Genomic DNA, 17623 nt, shown 5'->3' on the forward strand with positions numbered 1-17623 from the left:
CAAAGTGACTGGGGATTTAGACACACAACCCTTGTGTTTGCTCTGGGTTTGCTGTGGTGACAGAGGGCATTGGGTCCTTCTGGCATTGCAGAGGACCTCCCTGCTGGGCAAATTGTCCCAGAATGTGGAAATCTGGTACACAAGCCAGCATAATTAATAAGTTTGGCACGAAAATGTTACTCAAAGCCCTAAATATAACCTGAGTGCTGAGCTCTCTTCCACCCGCTCAAGGCGCCTCCATACACCGTGGCAGCTATTTATGGAAGAAACTTTATTTCCATGGGATTAATATCATTTCTGCTCATTTCAAAAGCTTTATATAGCAGCTTATGCCACCTGCCCCTCGTGATGACTAATGGTTCCCAGCAGGAGCAGGTAGGTTGGAAGCAAGGGGACTGGGACCTCCAACCTTCAGCTGACATTGAGGATAATTGTGATGCCCACAGCCTATGGAGAAGGTCCTCCAAACTCTGTAGCAGGGTTCAGTGTCTCCAGAGCTAGACAGCACAGCAAGGGGATTTCTGTCGGTCCCCTACGACTTTCCATGCTGCAGGAGGGGCACATGATGGAAGGTTAGCCCACCTCTGGGTAACAGTTCCATCACCACCTGACCTGCCTGAGGAAGCAGCCAGACCCAAAACTACATGGGTGTCACAGGAGAGAAGAAGCAGATGTCCACCCCCAGACACTTCCTCTCCCATTTCTCCCTCCCTTTGCTTGGCCATCAAAAACACAGGGTGGAGGAAGCAGCTCGTCCCAAGCACCATTTCTTCCTTTGCTCCTGGTGTGCAGGTTGCTGCAGCATTCCCTCCCACTTCTCAGAATCCTCCCTTCTGCAAAGCCTGCATTGGATAGGGCAAAGTCCCTTGCAAAGAGACCCCTTGTGAGGGTTGTGTAGAACAGAGGGGCTTTGTGTAAGGGCAGCACAGGCTGGAGCATGTCAACTGAGCCACTTGCTTGGGGTGGCTGGGGTGGGATGGGCAGGGTGTATAAAATTCCTAGCAACCTTGGATAACTCTAGAACAAATTCAGGCTGATAATTTAGGTTGCAATATGTCCCTTCCTGCCCTGGGGAGACTGGAAAATTGCAGCTGGCTAATCTGTTCACAAAATGCACTGTGCGCATCTGGAGAAGACAGCTAAGAGGAGAAAATCCTGCTCTGCTTGGCACAGTAATTCTTCATCCTCTGTGCCATCAGGGCAGAGACCCTCCCAGCTCTGTCTGGTGCCCCAGTGAGCAGCCCTGGGTACAGAATGAGAACCAGGAGGACTCGTGTTGTCCCAGCTCGTGTCAAGGCTTAGGGACACTGGGTACCTGGGGAGGTCTCTGCCACCCTGGCTTCTGCTTGCCACCCACCACACGAATAACAAGTGCTGGGAATGAGTCAGCTTCGAGGCCCCTCCTGCTCTGCAGGCACTAATAAGTTTTCCCATTAGTTCCCATTGCTGCAGTATTAGAGAGCAATTTGCTCACAGCTTGCACTGAAGCCCTTGCAAGGGGGAAAAAAAGGCTGCTGGATATGTGGGAGTGCAGGCAGGGGGGTGACCAACAGCTCCTACCCAAAATCTTCCCCCTGGCAGAGCTCTGCACCCCCAGGTCCCCAAGGCCCAGACCAGAGGCAGGACAGCTCATCCAGGCTCTGTCTGCCATGGCAGTGGACCTCCATGTCAGATTTCCACCTGCTTGTAAATTATGTGGCACTTGCTGAGCGTGGCATGAGATGGTAACATGGAGCTTAGAAGGACACAGACAACTCTGTGCCAAGCCAAATCTGGAGAGTGGTAAGAAGGCAGCTCCTCCTCTCAGTCCCAGACTCTCACAGCAGTCCAGGATCAGTCCTGCAATGCTCATGTCTAGTCTGGGCATGTGCAGGGTCAAAGGATTTCTCCTCACTTACACCTGAGAGCCATTCTGCAAAGATGGGGAGTAGTAAATCATAGAAGGTCTCAAACACCCTTCTAGCAAAAGAAAGGACGGGGTAGTACACCAGACCTTATTTGTTGTGACAGAAGAATGGAGCTGAAGTCCTGGAGATACTGACCCAAGCAGCATTTCAGGCACTATGGCTGGAGTTGGGAACAGGAGCTAACTTGGGTATCACCAGGCAGTGGCTCCCATAAGCCCCGTGAGAGCTATGAGAACCACTCTTTACCTCTGTCAGCTTTGCTTGGTGATAGCAGGGGTGGGAAAGCACAGGAGTTGCAACAGAAGAGTCACACCAAAAGCCAGGACAGATCTCCCCTTGCTGCAAGGTACTCTCAAAAAGCCCAGACCACTGCCTAGGAGGCATCACAGCCCCAGGATGGGACGGGGGAGTTGGATAGAAGGAAAATAAGAGGATCTGCAAAGGTGATAATGAGACTGCCACTGCAGAGGGAGCTGTTGCATGCAATGGGAGGGACTGGACTAACTGGTTGGCTTGTCTCTGTGCTGAGGCAATTTCTGGAATGTGCTGGTAGTTGGTGAAAAGAGCCAACTCTGACCCCATGGGAGGGAGATGCCTCAGTGACAGGCCACCCCAGTGCCCAAGTGCATCCCTGACTTGGAGACCCAGGCTTTTCCTACCTGTAGGAGACCTGCTTTCTGATGGCCAAGTGCAGGAACTGCTCCTCCACCTCTGCCATGGCCACTGCCCCTCTCATCTCCTCCCAAGCTGGATCCATGCTGCGGAGGCCCAAGTGTTGTTGTCGTCCAGTGCTCTCTGTATCTGCTGCTCCCTGGAAGTTTCCTGTGGCTCCCCTGGCCAGCTCAGCATCATTCCTGGCAGGGGAGAAGTCTCTCCAGCTCCTGGGACCTTCAGCCATGCTGGAGTGAGATGTCTCTCTAGGCAAGGAGTCCCAGTTTGCCCTCAGAACTTCTTGGGCAGACTGGTCTTGTCCCACGGGGTCCCACAATGCTGCTCTGCTTCGCCTCTCCAGAGCCGTGGGACAATCCCAGCAAGGCTTAGCTCCCTGAGGGAGCACAAGCACGAGAAAAAAGCAGTGTCCAGCTTTTTGCAGTGGTATTTACTGGCCTCTTGATAGCAGCTCGAATAGCTCAGACGCAGCAGCTCAGCCTCTTGCTGTCTCTACTGCCCTGCCACTCTGAAGCGGAGGAATATCTGACACACACCCGGAGATGTTGGTGCTGCTCCTCGGAGGTGCTGCCACTGTGAGAGCAGTGGGGAACACAGCGTTCACTGAAGAAGCACAGTCCAGGGATAGCAATGCTTGCAAATGAGTGAAAAAGAGCTTGGATTGCCTTCTGCAAGGTCCCTCTGGAGGGACACGCACATCCGTTGCTGTCCCCGGCGGCAGCAGCTGAGCGGGAGCAGCAGGGAAAGGTAGGCAGTGAGGAAAGTGCTGTGTACAAAGCCTGGAGCAGCTCTCAAAAGACAAAGCAGAAAGTGAGCATGAGTGTGTGCTGTGTGTGTGGGGAGGGGGCTGTGGGGAGCTGCATCCATCAGGCAGCCTGGTGTCACCTTAGAGACACTTGAAACTGGAATTTAACTCTTCAGAGTCTGGGAAGGCACAGGAGGGTGGCAACTCAGCTGCCCCTCTCTGCCCGCAGTCCACCTGGTACCTGCCTGCCTGCAAGGGCTGCTCAGGGAGCTGGGTCTCAGTCACTTGTCTTAACCAGACCTGATGTCAGGTGAAGTCAGGTAGCCTGGAAAACTACATGACAGCAGCACCCCCAGCAGAGCAAAGTACCTGCTGTTGTATCCAATCATCCACCATGGATGACATCTGTTCAGGGACAGGGTCCCCAGCTGTGGACAGTGGTACCCATCTGAGCAGAGGTAATGCTGTAGCATGGCCTCTGTCTTTCCAGTTGGCTCACTCAGGTCCTTGCCACTTAGAAGGCTACTTTATTCCTGGTTTTTCCTTATTCAAGTCAATTTTTCTCCAATCTTGGCATCCAGAGGTAGAAACGACCTTCTATTCTCTGCCCACATACATCAGAAAAGTTGCATCATTTATTTGTCCTGGGCTGTGGCTGGACTTTGTGCCCGAGTCCAAGCCCACCTGTCAGCTGGGATAAGAGATTCCTACAAAGCTCCCATATGTGCCTGGTTTGTTCTGTCCCAGATTCACATGCTGTGCCTTTACCTGCTAGGCCCTGCAAAATTCAAAGTTCCTGTCTATAAGAGCCATCCCCTGCCTCATGGCAAGGTCCTACAATCATGTATCACACAAAGAGCACATTGCAGTCACCTCTAATCCCAGTGTTTTCCCATGAAAGTCTGGCATGATGGGAGCAGGAACCTGTCCTCAACCTGCTCTGTTGTATCACCATGGAAGTCATCAGGAGCATCTCATCCCTCGTGCCAGCACTCTTCATTACCTCCATATGGCCTTGTGGCACCTCTGCTGCAGCGTACTGTGGAACAGCATGTTCCCACGCCACTTTTCACCCCAACCTGGGAAGCAGCAGGGGCTGAGGAAGAGCTGTGTCTTTTCCTGGTAACCACAGCCCACTGGCACCTCCAGTTCAAGTTACTGAACCTTTTTCTGGCCCTAAAAGTCACAATGACATCTCTCTCTGGCTGCACTCCTGGGGGATTTGTTTCTCTCAGGGGCACAACAGCCCCCAAACCCACTCCTCCACGGAATCGTGACTGGCAGGGAGCCCCCACCCTCCTCACTGTGTGACTCAGCCCCTCCAGCCCCCACAGGGGTTTTGTTCTCCTTGAAAGCTGAAGCGCTGCGGGGTGAGCCCTCCCCCAGCAGCACTGCACAAGCAGCACAGCTGGCCCTGGGGAAGCAGCTTCATCCTCCCTTGTGGGGACACAGACCTACTTGGGAGCTTGCCAGCACTCCCTGCATGGATGCATGGCCCTGCTCCATGTCCTCCTGTTGCCCACAGAGGCTGGGAGCAGGCTGTGGAAAGGGAGAAGCAGCAGGTGCCCAGTGACACCTGTTCTTCTCACCACCCACAGTGAGATGTTTCTCTTCTGCCCTGGGCTCTTCCTGGCCTAGGGAGCCTCTGTTGCCATGGACTATGGAAGCCACCTTCATCTGTGCCAGCTGAGCTGTCAGGCCAGGACAAAGATGGGCTACCCAGACGAGATACAGGGGATGCAAAATGCCGGTTCCCTCTTGCTCCCAGGGAATTTTGGGAAACATCTGTCTTGTCCTTTATGGTTAAAGAAGTTTGTGGCCACCAGGCTGAGGAAGTGGATGACCAGTCAGGGATGGAGACAAATAGGAAGTTGGGTGAGAGCAGGGTCGACACTTCCAGGTAGGAAGGAAGGCAGAGCATTTCTCACTGGTGTTTGTGTCAATGCCATAGGAAAGGAGCTTAGGGTGGGAAGCAGAGGCCCTTATTGCAGGAACAGGAGACCCCTGAGCCAGGCAGAGCAGAGCCCTGAACTAACAGCACCTTTGGTCAAGTCCGAGTAAAGGCCTGGACAGTAAGTGCTTCTTGCATTCCCAAGGGGCCTGATCTTGCTCCACAGAAACCCTCTCTGTGGGGAGAAGCTGCCAACAGGGGATTTCTAACTTTCTACCCACATGCCAGGTTATATAGCTGTCACACAGGCAGGGCAGGACAGATTGTGTTTGTCTGGAGGAGACATCCCAGGATATGCCTGCATGAGGTGACGTAATGGATTGCACAGGCATCTGCATCTCTCTCTGCCCACCTGACTCTGCTTCTCTCATGAATGGGGTCACCCTTCACTTGGAGCTCCCTGAAGACTTGGGAAGAGCAGGCAGATGCTGCCTGAGGACGATGGGACTGGACAGTAGGATTGGGTCAGTCCTGTCCTCCTGGCATCCTTCAGCTGAGCCAAGTCACCTGCTTACCTGGTGCTTACCCACATACCTGGGGGACACACAGGAGTGTGTCTCTTCTGCGTGGGCATGTGGGACAGTGCAAAGGCGTATTGGTATTTACCATACAGACCCCATCCTTGTTTTTGCAGGCATAGGCAGAACGTGAGCTTTCTAGGAAGCAGCATTTCTAGTGAGTAAAGCTCTGTGAAGGTACAGTCACCTTCCCTGGGCACAAGAAAAACCTCTACCCTGCTCACCTCTAAAGCCCCATTTCACCCACCAGATCAGAAAATCAACACAGATTTGTTGAGGCAGGCCAGGTCAGTGTCCATCCAAGTGCTATCACTGTTAACAAGCCCATAAGCACCTGGGGGATGTGAGGGGGTGCAACTGCCCCATTTTCCCCAGAAGGTGTCCAAAAGCCCGGGCTTCTTGCCTGGTAGCAGGACCAAAGCATGTTTATCCCTTGATGGATATATGAGAACTGCTAGCACAACTCCCAAGAGGGAACAGCAAGAGGGATCATGCCAGGCTTAGAGAGCATGGATACTCTCCTGAGAGCCCTAAATGCCCGTGTCTTCTGAAACAAACAAAATATACCACCAGGCTGCTGCCATGCACTGCCAGTAACCCTTTTGGCAGCAGCAAGCAAAAAAACCTTAGTATTTTATCTTTTTTTTGTTGTTTTTAATTGTCCTGGTAACAGAACAATTGGGAATAATTTGTCTCTGAAAAACAAAGTCCATGTTCTGTTAGCATTTTTTTGTTCAGGGCTTGTATGAATTGACAGTGCAGAGGCTTCTGAGAAATGTGACCCTGAGTGGGCAGAAGCCCAGCTTGCTGTGGCAGAGCTCAGCTGGGGCACTTGGAGCAGACCAAACACAACTGAGTGAGGCTGAAGGTGACTTGTAAAGAAGGTGACTCTTGCTCTGCTAATTCTCTCAATCTGCTCTAATTAGTTGCTGTAGTCAAATTGGTAGGTGTGATTGACTGGTGCATTTTGGGAGGCATAGCAGGGATCAAAAGATCCTAATGTGTCTGCTTTGAGCAGCTCAGAGATTTCTGGTAGACTGCAGAATTAGGAGGATTTGTCAAAATGAAGGGAAATTTTCTCCTGATGGAAGGGTTCTGATTGGTCTGGCTGTGTTAAAGGAGCCAAAGCCTGAGAACTCATCCTTTTAAGAGCTTCCCTCTTGCACCTGTTTTGGAGTGTCTATGAAGGGTGCTGGCCAAAATCTCCCTGGAAGGCAATTCCCAAAGAGCTGTGTGAAGTTTCACAGGGCTGAGCCCTTCCTCTGGATGAAATCTGATGAGTGCAGGGAGCAGCCCCACCCCATGGTGGGGGAAGGTGCATCATACTGACACAGGGTTAGGAGGCTGCTTTTGGATGAGGTGCTGCAGGGAAAACATCAGATTCTCAACTCACAACTAGTTCTGGCCCAGGAAGAAACTGCAGGGCAAGATCAGGCATTTCCCTGCATTGGTGGGTGGGCAGAGGGAAGGGAGCTCTGCATGGGTCTGCAAACCCATGTCAAACTAACTTGCCATGGATCACACATCAAACTCCCTCTTGGCAGTACAGACCTGGCTCAGAAAAGAGAGCTCCTATCTCTCCCAGACGCTGTTCAATGGCCAGCTTGGTCAAAACAGCAAGGCAATAGCTTTACTCCTCTCCACAAAGAAATTATAATCTGCAGAAAGAGACCTATGTAAGCCCCAAGCCCTACATTCTTCTGTGGCACAGTCCTGCTGTACCTGCCCAGCCAGAGGTGGGAGATAAAGACACCTTATAGCATCTTTCAAAGTCACTCCTGCTTAGGCTGCCTTCCAGACATGGAGGGCTGAATCCAAGGAGTTGCTTCAATGACCAAATTCTAATGAACCCACTTGAAGCTTGCTAGAAAATAAAAATTTGTTTTCTAGACCCTCAGTTACTTTGTGTTTCACACAAAATCAGGACAAAATCTATCAATTTTTGCAAGTATAAATGGACTGTCAGAGGTACAGGCTGACAGCCAGGACCCAGGTAATTTCCCATTTGAGTGCAGTTGCTCTGCTTTTACAGTTAATGAAAAGATTTAGGTATTTTTTCAGACAGGATAGGACATCATGCTATGAGCTATGTCTTTGTTGTACAGGCCCCTGCACAGCCTCTTCATTGAAGTAGCTCTTTGCTTCTCATGTACTTTCTTCCATGATCTTTCTCCTTCCAAGAAGATGATAGTGGTATTTCAAGGAGGGGAAAGAAACTGAGGCAGAAGAGTTCTGACTTGTTCAGAACTGCAGAAGAAATGACAATGACAGTGCTGCTGGAAATAAAACATGCAAGTTTGTTTCTAGCCCCTGACATGGAGCATGAAGTTCCAGTACTGAACCAATTTTGCACATGGCTAGGGAACAGGAGAGGGAGCAGGAGGTGAAGAGCTGTGATGTGGGCTGGTGTGACAACCATGCTTTAATGAAAGCACCTGTCAACCCAGGGCTGATGCTGCATCTTTTTATTTTATTTTTATTTTGCTTCATAAAGCAAATGCAGAGCAAGTGATAGAAGGAGGAAAAAGGGTGGCTTGAAAACAAAACAAAACAAAAACCACAAAAAAACTAAGAGGGAAGAAGCAGCTGCTGGAGTATAAGTGGAAAGTGAGCTGCTACAAGAAAGAAGTTCATAGATGCCAAGCCCGCACTAATTCTTAATAAAATACAATACTGAAAATAGGATCTCAGAGTCTCCAAAATACAATATCTTAAGGGATCGGCAATAATACAAAATAAGTTTCATTATGTACAAACGAGTTCTGCTCTTGATCTCTGTACAACAGTGGGAGTGGGAGGCATGGGGACATGCTCAGTGGAAGTGTTAGGGTGGGGAGGGTATGCTTGGACCCGGCAGTGGTTCTTTGTGCTGGGGTGGAGGTGCAGAATGGGGAATGCAGTGGTATCTGATGACCAGTGGGTCCTGTGGGGAGAGCAGAGCAATGCTGAAAGCCTTCCTCTTCCTCACCCCACTGGCCACGCATGCACAATTGCAGCCAGCTGTGTCCAAATTTTCCTAAATGACTTGGAGGGGCAAAACCAATTTTCAATAGGGAGAAAAGAAGGATGTGAGGGCTCTTCCCTCACCTCTAAGTCCTTGAACAAGAGCCATCCCATCCTTCCTCTAAAGGAAGCCTTCTCCACTCCCAGTCTGGGGGGAAGAGGAGAGGCTGGGGCAGTGCAGAGTGAGTGGAGGGTGCTTGATGAGAAACAAGCAGAAGAGGAGCCTGCTGTGAGACCTGGCAGAGTGCACATGGGGCAACCTGCCACATCCCAGATCTCCGACACTCATGTCCCACATTGTCCTTCCATCAAATGGCAGCTGAGGAAATGGAGCGAGGAGACACTTCTGCCTTTTTGCAGGACTTCTGCTGGAGAGGAAGAAGGGTCAGAAATGGGTGCCTGGGTGCTAAAGAGAATGGCATAGGCTTGAGATGATGTCACTTCAACACCAAACTTGGCAAGGCTGGCCTGAGAGGTGGTATGGCAAGAGTTTGCTATCTTTGCTGTCAGCATTTAAAAAGAAGAGGTCTAAAAATGTCTTTGGTGACCCTGGCCAATTCCAACATACCACCTCTTTCCTGACAGATGTACCTGTCTCCAGAAATGCCAGTATGTCCTCAGTGGCTTTCACAACACTATTGTGCACACAGAGGATGTGAGGGGAATGATGGCTAATCTGACAGCCCTCCAATGGGTTGTAGAGCTCTCCTTGGTGGTTCCTAAGAAGACCCCAATTAGGCATGAAGCAGATTCAGGGATGGAGAGCTGGGATAGGGATTGGGTTATGGGAATGTGTTTTTCTCACTCACTCTCAAAGGGGAAGGCTTGCAGAATGGAAAGTGAGAAGACCACTGACCTGGCTAGCACTGCACTGTGAGGCCCAAGCTGGGAACAGAAAGAAAAATACCACCCCTGCCAAAACAGGGGTGCTAAGGGTGGGGAGAAGTGGATTATGAGGGAAAATTGTTCTCTCTTTCAGAGCTCTGGTTACCCAGAAGCTGCTGGCTAATTTTTATGGCGATTTATCTGTCTGGGATCTCTCTCCCCTACTCCGTTTTTGTGCAGATCTTTGCAGATAGTTGGTGTTGAAGTTATGTAGGCATGTCCATCAAAAGAAAACTAGAGCAAGGAAGAACTAGGTTTTCTCTCAATGGAAGCAGAAATATACTAACATATGGAGGGCAAGGAATGAGCTCAAACTCTCCAGAGCCATCTCTCCAGCACCAGCATCACCCACTCCTAAAACCCTCGGGCAGAAGCACTTTCTCTCTCCTTCAGGTGCATCTGATGTAGCCAAGAGCCACACATGTGGGGACAGCCCCCTTGGTCTGGAGGCTTTGGGGAGCGAGCTGAATAGTTTATGGGCTTCCCCTGATCTCCCTCCTCTCCAAGGTGAGCCCACATCCATAGGGTAGTGCTCATTTAAGCAGGAGGTAAGGCCAGAGAAAAGGGAGTCTCAGGGCTTCTCCAGACAGTTATTGCTGGTTCTGGCAGTCCTGTGACTCCCCTCAGAGAGATCAGCACTAATGGAGATGATGGGGAAGGGGAGGAGCTGAACCCAAGGCCAGTTTAGGAGTGTCTAAATGCAGTGTCCTCTCCTGCCAAGTCCCCTCAGTTGCTTGGTGAGGAGGGAATCCTGCAATCAGACAGATGAGGCCTTGAGGTCCAGCAGCTGCTACAAGAATTCAGTTGTCTCACTGGAACTTGTCTCCCTGAGGAAAAGAAAAGACAAGACATCAGTCAAGGTTCATTGCAGCCTCCTATGCAAATCCACCTCTCTGTGTGCCCAGCTAGTTTGCTCTGACCAGGATGAACTCCTTCTCCAGGGCACTAAATGGAACACAAACCTGGGACCATATGAGTCATCCAGCCCTCCACATCTTTATGCAAGTGGGACACTGCTTAATGGACAAACTTTTGCTCTAGAAAATGAACTTGTTGAACTTGTTCTTATGCTCCCTGCCAGCACTGGCCTCCTCCAGCCATGGCTATTAGCTGACTGCCTGTCCTGGGTGGCTCAGCTGTCCTTGGCTTGCAGCAGAAGGGACAGACGTGCCTGCTGCTTCCCCCCAGACACTGTGCTGTGCTTTGGTCTCAGAAGGTGGCCCCACCAGCTTACCTCTCACGGAACTGCTCTTTGAGGTGGCTGAGAGTTGGGTCAGTTTGGTTCTGGTCAGGACCCCCCTGGGTTTTGCTCAGATATTTAGCTGTCTCATGTGTCCTGGCCAGATGAGGCCTTCCTTCTTCAGACTGACTTTTTTTGGCTTCCCACCCCTCAGGATGGTCCATGGTTAGGAAGGAGCTATAGCTCTCTTCTAAGGAGCCAGCACCCTCATCATAGAAAAGGAGGCTCCGTGACTGAACTGGAAAAAAATGAGAGCATTGGTTAACAATGAGGGCAAGATCTCTTGCAATGGGTGTGGGTCATGATGGTGGTTTCAGCACATGCTCACCCAGTCTTATCCATGTGGAGCTGTGCAAGATACCCTCCTCCCCCTGGCTTCATGAAGCAAATGCCCCCCTGGACACACAGCCTCTTCAGAAGACAACCAGTCTGCCCTGGGACTTTTGCCTCATGTTCCTTCCTTTGACACTTGCCATGTTTTGGGACAATGGTTAGCATAAAATGACAACAGGCCCCACAAGGAGCTGTTATGGAGTTTGTACCACAAACAGATTAGGAGAATTCCCTTGCCACAGTCCCAGCATATGGGGAAGGCACAGAGGTGTGGATGCTATACCTGATCAGGGAGTGTTGAGAGAAGACCTGGAAATGGTTTGACAAGTTGAAATGGAGGAACACATTAGACTCACTCTTACTAGTTGTGTAAATATCTGGTGCTGGTGTTGCTTTCACTGTCTGTGATGCTGAAGAGAATTCAGGGAGACAGGGCATCAGGGATCCCAGGATCAGAACGAAGCAGAGTGCCAGCACCTAGAAAGGAGATCAGCACAGAGTCAGTGCCACTAGCCATGAAGAAAACTCCCCCACAGCACAACCACATGAAGATCTGGTCAGACTGACAACTGGGTACCTGTGGTTCCCCAGACAGGGAAGGGGCTTGCTGTGCTAATCTCTGCTGCAAATTCAAGAAGGGAAGCCAGAAACTTCCTCTTGTTGCTTTATTTGGAGTATTTCTGGTTCAATTGTGAGAACGTGCATGTCCTATTGAGGAGAGATAGTGGAAGGCATAGCTGAGAAACAAGCTGAAAAAAGGGAGACTCAACAGAAGGGACAAACTCTGCCTGGACCAAATGGAACCTGACCATTGGCTTCGCAGGAGCTGTTGTGGGCTGTAAAGAAAACAAGTCCACTGGGAGAAATCTGTGAGGTACTACACACAGAGCAAAGTGAATCTACTATCCATGCAAGGACAGAAATGACAGGAAAACTGCTGTTGCCTAATACCTGATAGTAAAGATGCAGAATTTTAGGAAAGGTTAAATTTATGCTTGATGGGTAGGTATGCAGGACCATGTGTCAGTGCCTTCTGCTATCAAGCAGAGCAGTCAGAGCTACTAGGCAGTGACAACAGGAGAAAGGTACATGAAATCTCCCCTGAAATCCCTCAGGTAGGTTTGGAGCTATCTGGAAATTCTGCCATAACAGTAAAGCTTCAGAGTGAAATGCCAGTGCTGATCATAAGGGACTCTACAGAGCTTAGGGAACTGCCAGTACAGAGCAAGAAGGCACACATGGGAAATGGTACAAAGCCAAATTACTGAACACTCATGCACCATGCATGGTCTGTAACTACCTGCTGCCAGCTCAGTGCTCAAACTGAGCAGCCAAAGAGGCAATGCATCTGTTGGTGATTTCTACTACCTATGTATAAACTAGCAAATTTGATCTTGGTGGATGCCTGTGGGGACAGCCAGCAATTGCTTGACTGATTTTCAGAAGTCACCTATTTTAGAATACCTGTGCCTAAGTAATGCACAGAAGCTGGTACATCAAGTTAATTTTGACCACCAGTGGATTTCAGGAGATGTGGAAGATGAAATAGTAACATGGGGATACTGTGTTATATAAAGAAGAATTTTAATTATCCAGACTCTTCATGTCTGGTTTTAAAGTAAGGACGTTAAATGAAGGCAGCATAGATGCTGTGGAAATGTGTCATATCAGGCACATGAAGAATTTAGAATCCTTATTCAACAAAAACAGAGGAAAAAATAAATTCTAAATGGATGTTGCTTGGAATTATCACAGCCAAACACACAACTTGGAGAAAAGGGAGCCAGCCCTGTAAAGTCTGTTCTTTCCTTCTAAAGAAAACCAGGCTTTTTGGGCTGAGAAAGAGCAGTATACTTAACATCTTGCTTTAACATAGCTTTCAGCTGGGGTTTTGCAAAACAGCACTGTTTTTACTGTTTTGTTTCAGGTTAACTCTGATGCTTTGATTCAAACTCTAGTTCAAACTCTACAACACTTCATAACAGTAACTCTTGGATTGATTCGGAGTAACATTTATGTCACAGCTTTTGACCATCTTATTATTTGACCTCTTAAAATTGAGGAAAATTAACCTAGAGAAGACTACTGCAAAACCATTTGGAAAGGTGGAGGCAAAATTAATAATAAAATAAAAGACATACTGAGAGTGTATTTATCAAAGGTTCACTGTCAAACTGTGAGGAAGTAGCAGATGGAGTAGCAGAGAGATCTGTTACAGATCTGGCAAGATTCAGTGTTTTTAAGCTTGACTTAAATGATGGACTGTATCAAATCTGCAGATGGCAGAGACTACAAGCAGACTGGCTTTTGGTCAGTATTCAAATTTAGAATGATCTTGACCATGGGAAGAAATGGTCCAAGAGAACACTGGGAAGATATATACAGACAAATGTGGGGACCTGCTGAGAGCTCTGAGGTGGCAGGAGTGATTAACAGAGGAAATACATCAGTAGCCATGTGTTTCAGCTGTCCTACAGAAGACGCTCTGGGAGTTAAGGTCAGTGTTACTTTGCAAAGGGCAAATCTCAGCCCAAGCATTATGAACAGGCTTTCTGGCTGGATTTGTACTGGCCTTCAGGTGGAACACTATGCCCAGCTTTGGACCCTATACTTCCAAGAAGATGCAGGGCCATTGGAGAAAATCTGGAATGCAGCTCTGGGAACAATCAGTGATTCAGTAACTCAGCCTTTGAGGGAAAACTGAAGAAATCATGGTGATTTAACAGACCAGACTGTTAAAGGGAGTTGCTCAAAACCAAGAATTTTCAAATATGTAAAATGCAGCTGCCCAAAGGGAGGATAAACAGATCTTGCTTACAATGGGCAGAAGAAGTTCTAATAGGCTTAAGCTGCTGCAAGGGAGATTGAGATGGGATAGCAAGAAAGCTTTATCTGGGAAAGATAACATAGCACTGGAATGGTTTGCTTGAGGAGGCTGAGGACTGCTCACCACTGGAGCCTTCAAGAAGTGGCAGTACAAACATTCAGGAGCTAAAGAAGAAGGGTAGCCTGCTCCACACCCATGCTGCAAGACACAATGATTCTATATATCTGTCATGATAAGGAATGCTGTATTTGAAAATGGAAAATGAGAACTCAGAGGCTTATGAAAGGAACTAGTCAAAGATAGAAAAGCAAATTACAAATTCTTGGAATGCTTCAAAGCTAGGAAGTCAGAGAGTGGGTGTGTGGGCTGGGATGCCTGCAACAAAGGGAACAGCAAGGAGACATAGGACATTGTTGGGAAGCTAAATTAGATATTATATCAGCCTTTAGCACAGGGGTTGTCTGCAAGGTACCTCTTCTAAAATTGCTTATTCCAGGTTGTAGCATTGAAGAATTGTTGGAGCCAGGTGTGCTCTGATGAGCTGCTGCATTAAGGAGCAATGAGTCACTGGGCTCAGCTGGGTCACACCCAAAAATGTGAAAAGAACTTGGGAATGAAGACAGAGAGCAGGGACAAGAAAAGACAGTCATTAAAATCTGGTCTGACATGGGGGCAGCAAAGAGCAGCAAAAGGTTGAGCAGACTTTGAAAGGAGAAAGTGCTTGAAATTACAGAGCGGGGCTCTGGAACCAAGAAAACTCATTGAACCAGGACCAAAAAGCAATCCCTCAGGACACTGAGGGTGCTGAGAAAGTGGGGCAAGTACCTCACCATCTGTTTGCATTTTGTGACTGCTAACAGTACAGAAGTGATAACCAGATATAGATAACTAACTGACAAATTTGTCACGAGCAGCTACTATGACAATCCTGCAAAGACATCACAGGGGTGAAGATTATATTTTACTATGGATCATAAATTTCCCCCAGAAAAAAAAGAGAGATGAAGATTAAGCAATTTGTTCTATTTACGGCTACACGCTGGCCTGCTCTGAAACTCCTCAATGATGCCAATATTTATTAACCATGATCCTCCACTATGAGGCAAACAGGGATTACCAAAACAACAGACAACCCCGAATGATTATGGTTAGTCAAAAGGACAAAGAGAATTCCAGCTGGATTTAACAAAGCCTATGTGGAGGCATAGCAAGAACAGATGCCATTTCTTGCTGATAAACACAAGGTAATGCCCACTGGGATGAATACTTGGAGTGTTCATCTGCCCTGCTGAGTTGAACATTAAGCATTACCAGCTCAGCAAAAGAAAACTCTGCCCATTACAATGGAAACTCATTGAAGATTTTTGCTGAATGGCTAATAGCTAATGAAAAGCAAACAAAGTGCTTTTTTGCCCAAAGAAGAAGGCAGTGAAAATGCAGGAATTATTCTAATGTTGTTGCATAAACAACTGATGTATGTATGACACAGGGCCCAGCTCTGGTAAATATAACACAAAAGGAAAGAGCAGATGTAACTGACAACAGAGCTGGACAGGAAAGAGGGCAGAGACAGGCAATCAACAAAGCTGTCTGGAGAAGCATGGCCAATAAGGAAGATGGAAATGAAGCTTATACCATTAGACAGGTCCCAGTCTGCGTGGAAGCCATTTTATAAGGTCTGGAGACTTTCCCAGCTACCAGAGCCTGAAGCTTCTGTAACTGCTGGAGCAGAGTCCTGTGAGAGGAAACAATGCATATCAAAACTTAATAAGGAGGTAGAAGCCAGTAAGTGAGCCAAGAATACCACTACCTGCTTCACATTGTACCTTGATTTTCCCTTCTTGTGAAAACAAGTATCTCCCGTTTGCTGTATATTGCTTAAGTTCTCTGACAAACAGGCTTGGGAAACAAGAAACAAAAAAGGGTCTTATCAGTGGATCCACCACCACCTTCACTGCACCTACCCACTATTATGAATGACTATTATTTAGGGCTCCTGGGTGCCTGAAAGCCCAGCCAGTGAATTCCCAGAGCAGTGGAGAGCCAGCATACCATGAAAACCAAGCTCTGGCATGGAGGCTGAACTTTGTAGACAGGTCAGACCTTTAGCACAGGCTTGCCTGCTCCCACTTCATTCAGAGACACGTACTCTGAAGCTCGACTTGTGCCCCAAACTGTGGTGGAGAGAGAAGTAAGAAACAGTTGTGATCCCCTTGAGCTTCTTCAGTCTTGGCAAATTCTGCAGAGGAATGTAGGCAAAGCCAAATCTTGAGTTTAGCAATTAATTAATTCTCTGACTGCTCTGGCTGGAACACATGCTAAGGTCTCTCTGCCCCATTTAACTGTTCATGGGCATCTGCACACATAATACAAAACAGTGGTAGGTGTTACCAAGAGCCCTTCACTGAGCTGGTAAAGGAATCTGGGATGAGGGAGATTACAGAGTGCACAGTTCCCAAGAGTTGCATACTATTGAAATGGAGGCTATTGCTGACTTTCCCTCTGGGAGCACTGACTGTTTTACACAAATATGTTTGAGCTTTCATAAAATGCCAGGTCCTGGAACCAGGAGATTGCAGGAGATTCCCAGCTTTATCCCTTTCCAAATCCTGTTTTGCTCCCTGTACATGTGGAGGGAGAGAAGCACAGAGTGTCCCACTGGCAGTGCTCAAAAACCAAACCAAATTAGAAGGAACACAATGTGTATTTTAGGGGAAAAATTAAAATCTCTTGGCTTTTAGGACAGTTTCCTCATTTTTCAGGGTGGGGCTCACACTTTTTCAGCAGGAGAACTGCCCACACTCCCAGAGAGGCCAGGGGGTAAGATGTGCCCCATGCATGAGAGCAGCTAAGCAGCTGTATCTCTGGCAGACAGGAAACCTCTGGCTCTCACACACCTCAGCCAGACCATGCCTGGCAAGCCCCAGTCCCAGCTCCAGTGTCAGGCCTGGAAGCCAAGGCCACTGCACTCGTGTGGTGGATGGGAAAAAGGTGTGCAGTGAAGCCCCTAGGAGTCCTCCATGAGCTGACATGGCAGCTGAGGAGTGGGTGAGGAACTGGCTCTCTGGCTGTGGCTCTCCCCTGCAAACTGAGCTGATAAAAAATGGAGCTATAGAGACAAGCATCCTCTGCAGTTTACCCTGCCCTTGCTCACACCTGTTGTGCCCAGTAAGAGGGAGCAGAGCTGGGCTCTCCTCTAGCTCTGGCTGCCCTTCCCCACTGCAGGGTGGAAATCTTCATTATTTGCTTCTAAGGAAGCAAATTCCCCTGGTAATTGATGGGCCAGCTCTGCATATAAAAAGCACAAGTGCTCACCAGAGCTTTGAGTGAGGAAACCCAGAGCCTTGGGTGAGAGAACTTTGGGGCTGTGGGAGCCAGCTTGCTCCTTTCAGGTGAGCAGTAGCAGCAGACGAGACAGAGATTCTTTGGTCTTGCTTTGCCCAAAAGAGGCTGAGAAAGGGCTGGAATACCACATGCACAACAAATTGCCCTGAATTTGGTGGGAGTTGGGATCTCTGCTTTTATTAGAAGAATGGGCTTTCCCT

The 17623-nt window shown here is 48.6% G+C and overlaps 1 protein-coding gene across 3 annotated transcripts in view; it reads right to left on the bottom strand.

Annotated features, from left to right (window-relative positions):
- Nucleotides 1-8330: 8330 nt before the first annotated feature.
- The window catches only part of CREB3L1 (cAMP responsive element binding protein 3 like 1), a 44962-nt gene continuing 35669 nt past the window's right edge, over nt 8331-17623 (bottom strand). For all 3 annotated transcript variants that reach the window (XM_058807359.1, XM_058807358.1, XM_058807357.1), the window contains 4 exons: nt 15714-15813; nt 11608-11728; nt 10913-11156; nt 8331-10505 (listed from right to left, as the gene is read on the bottom strand). In XM_058807359.1, coding sequence (XP_058663342.1) covers nt 10469-10505; nt 10913-11156; nt 11608-11728; nt 15714-15813 — 502 coding nt within the window. In that variant the 3' untranslated portion in view covers nt 8331-10468. The remainder of the gene's footprint in view (nt 10506-10912; nt 11157-11607; nt 11729-15713; nt 15814-17623) is intronic.

This window comes from Ammospiza caudacuta, chromosome 6, assembly GCF_027887145.1.
Source record: "Ammospiza caudacuta isolate bAmmCau1 chromosome 6, bAmmCau1.pri, whole genome shotgun sequence".
In the NCBI taxonomy this organism is placed as follows: Eukaryota; Metazoa; Chordata; class Aves; order Passeriformes; family Passerellidae; genus Ammospiza; species Ammospiza caudacuta.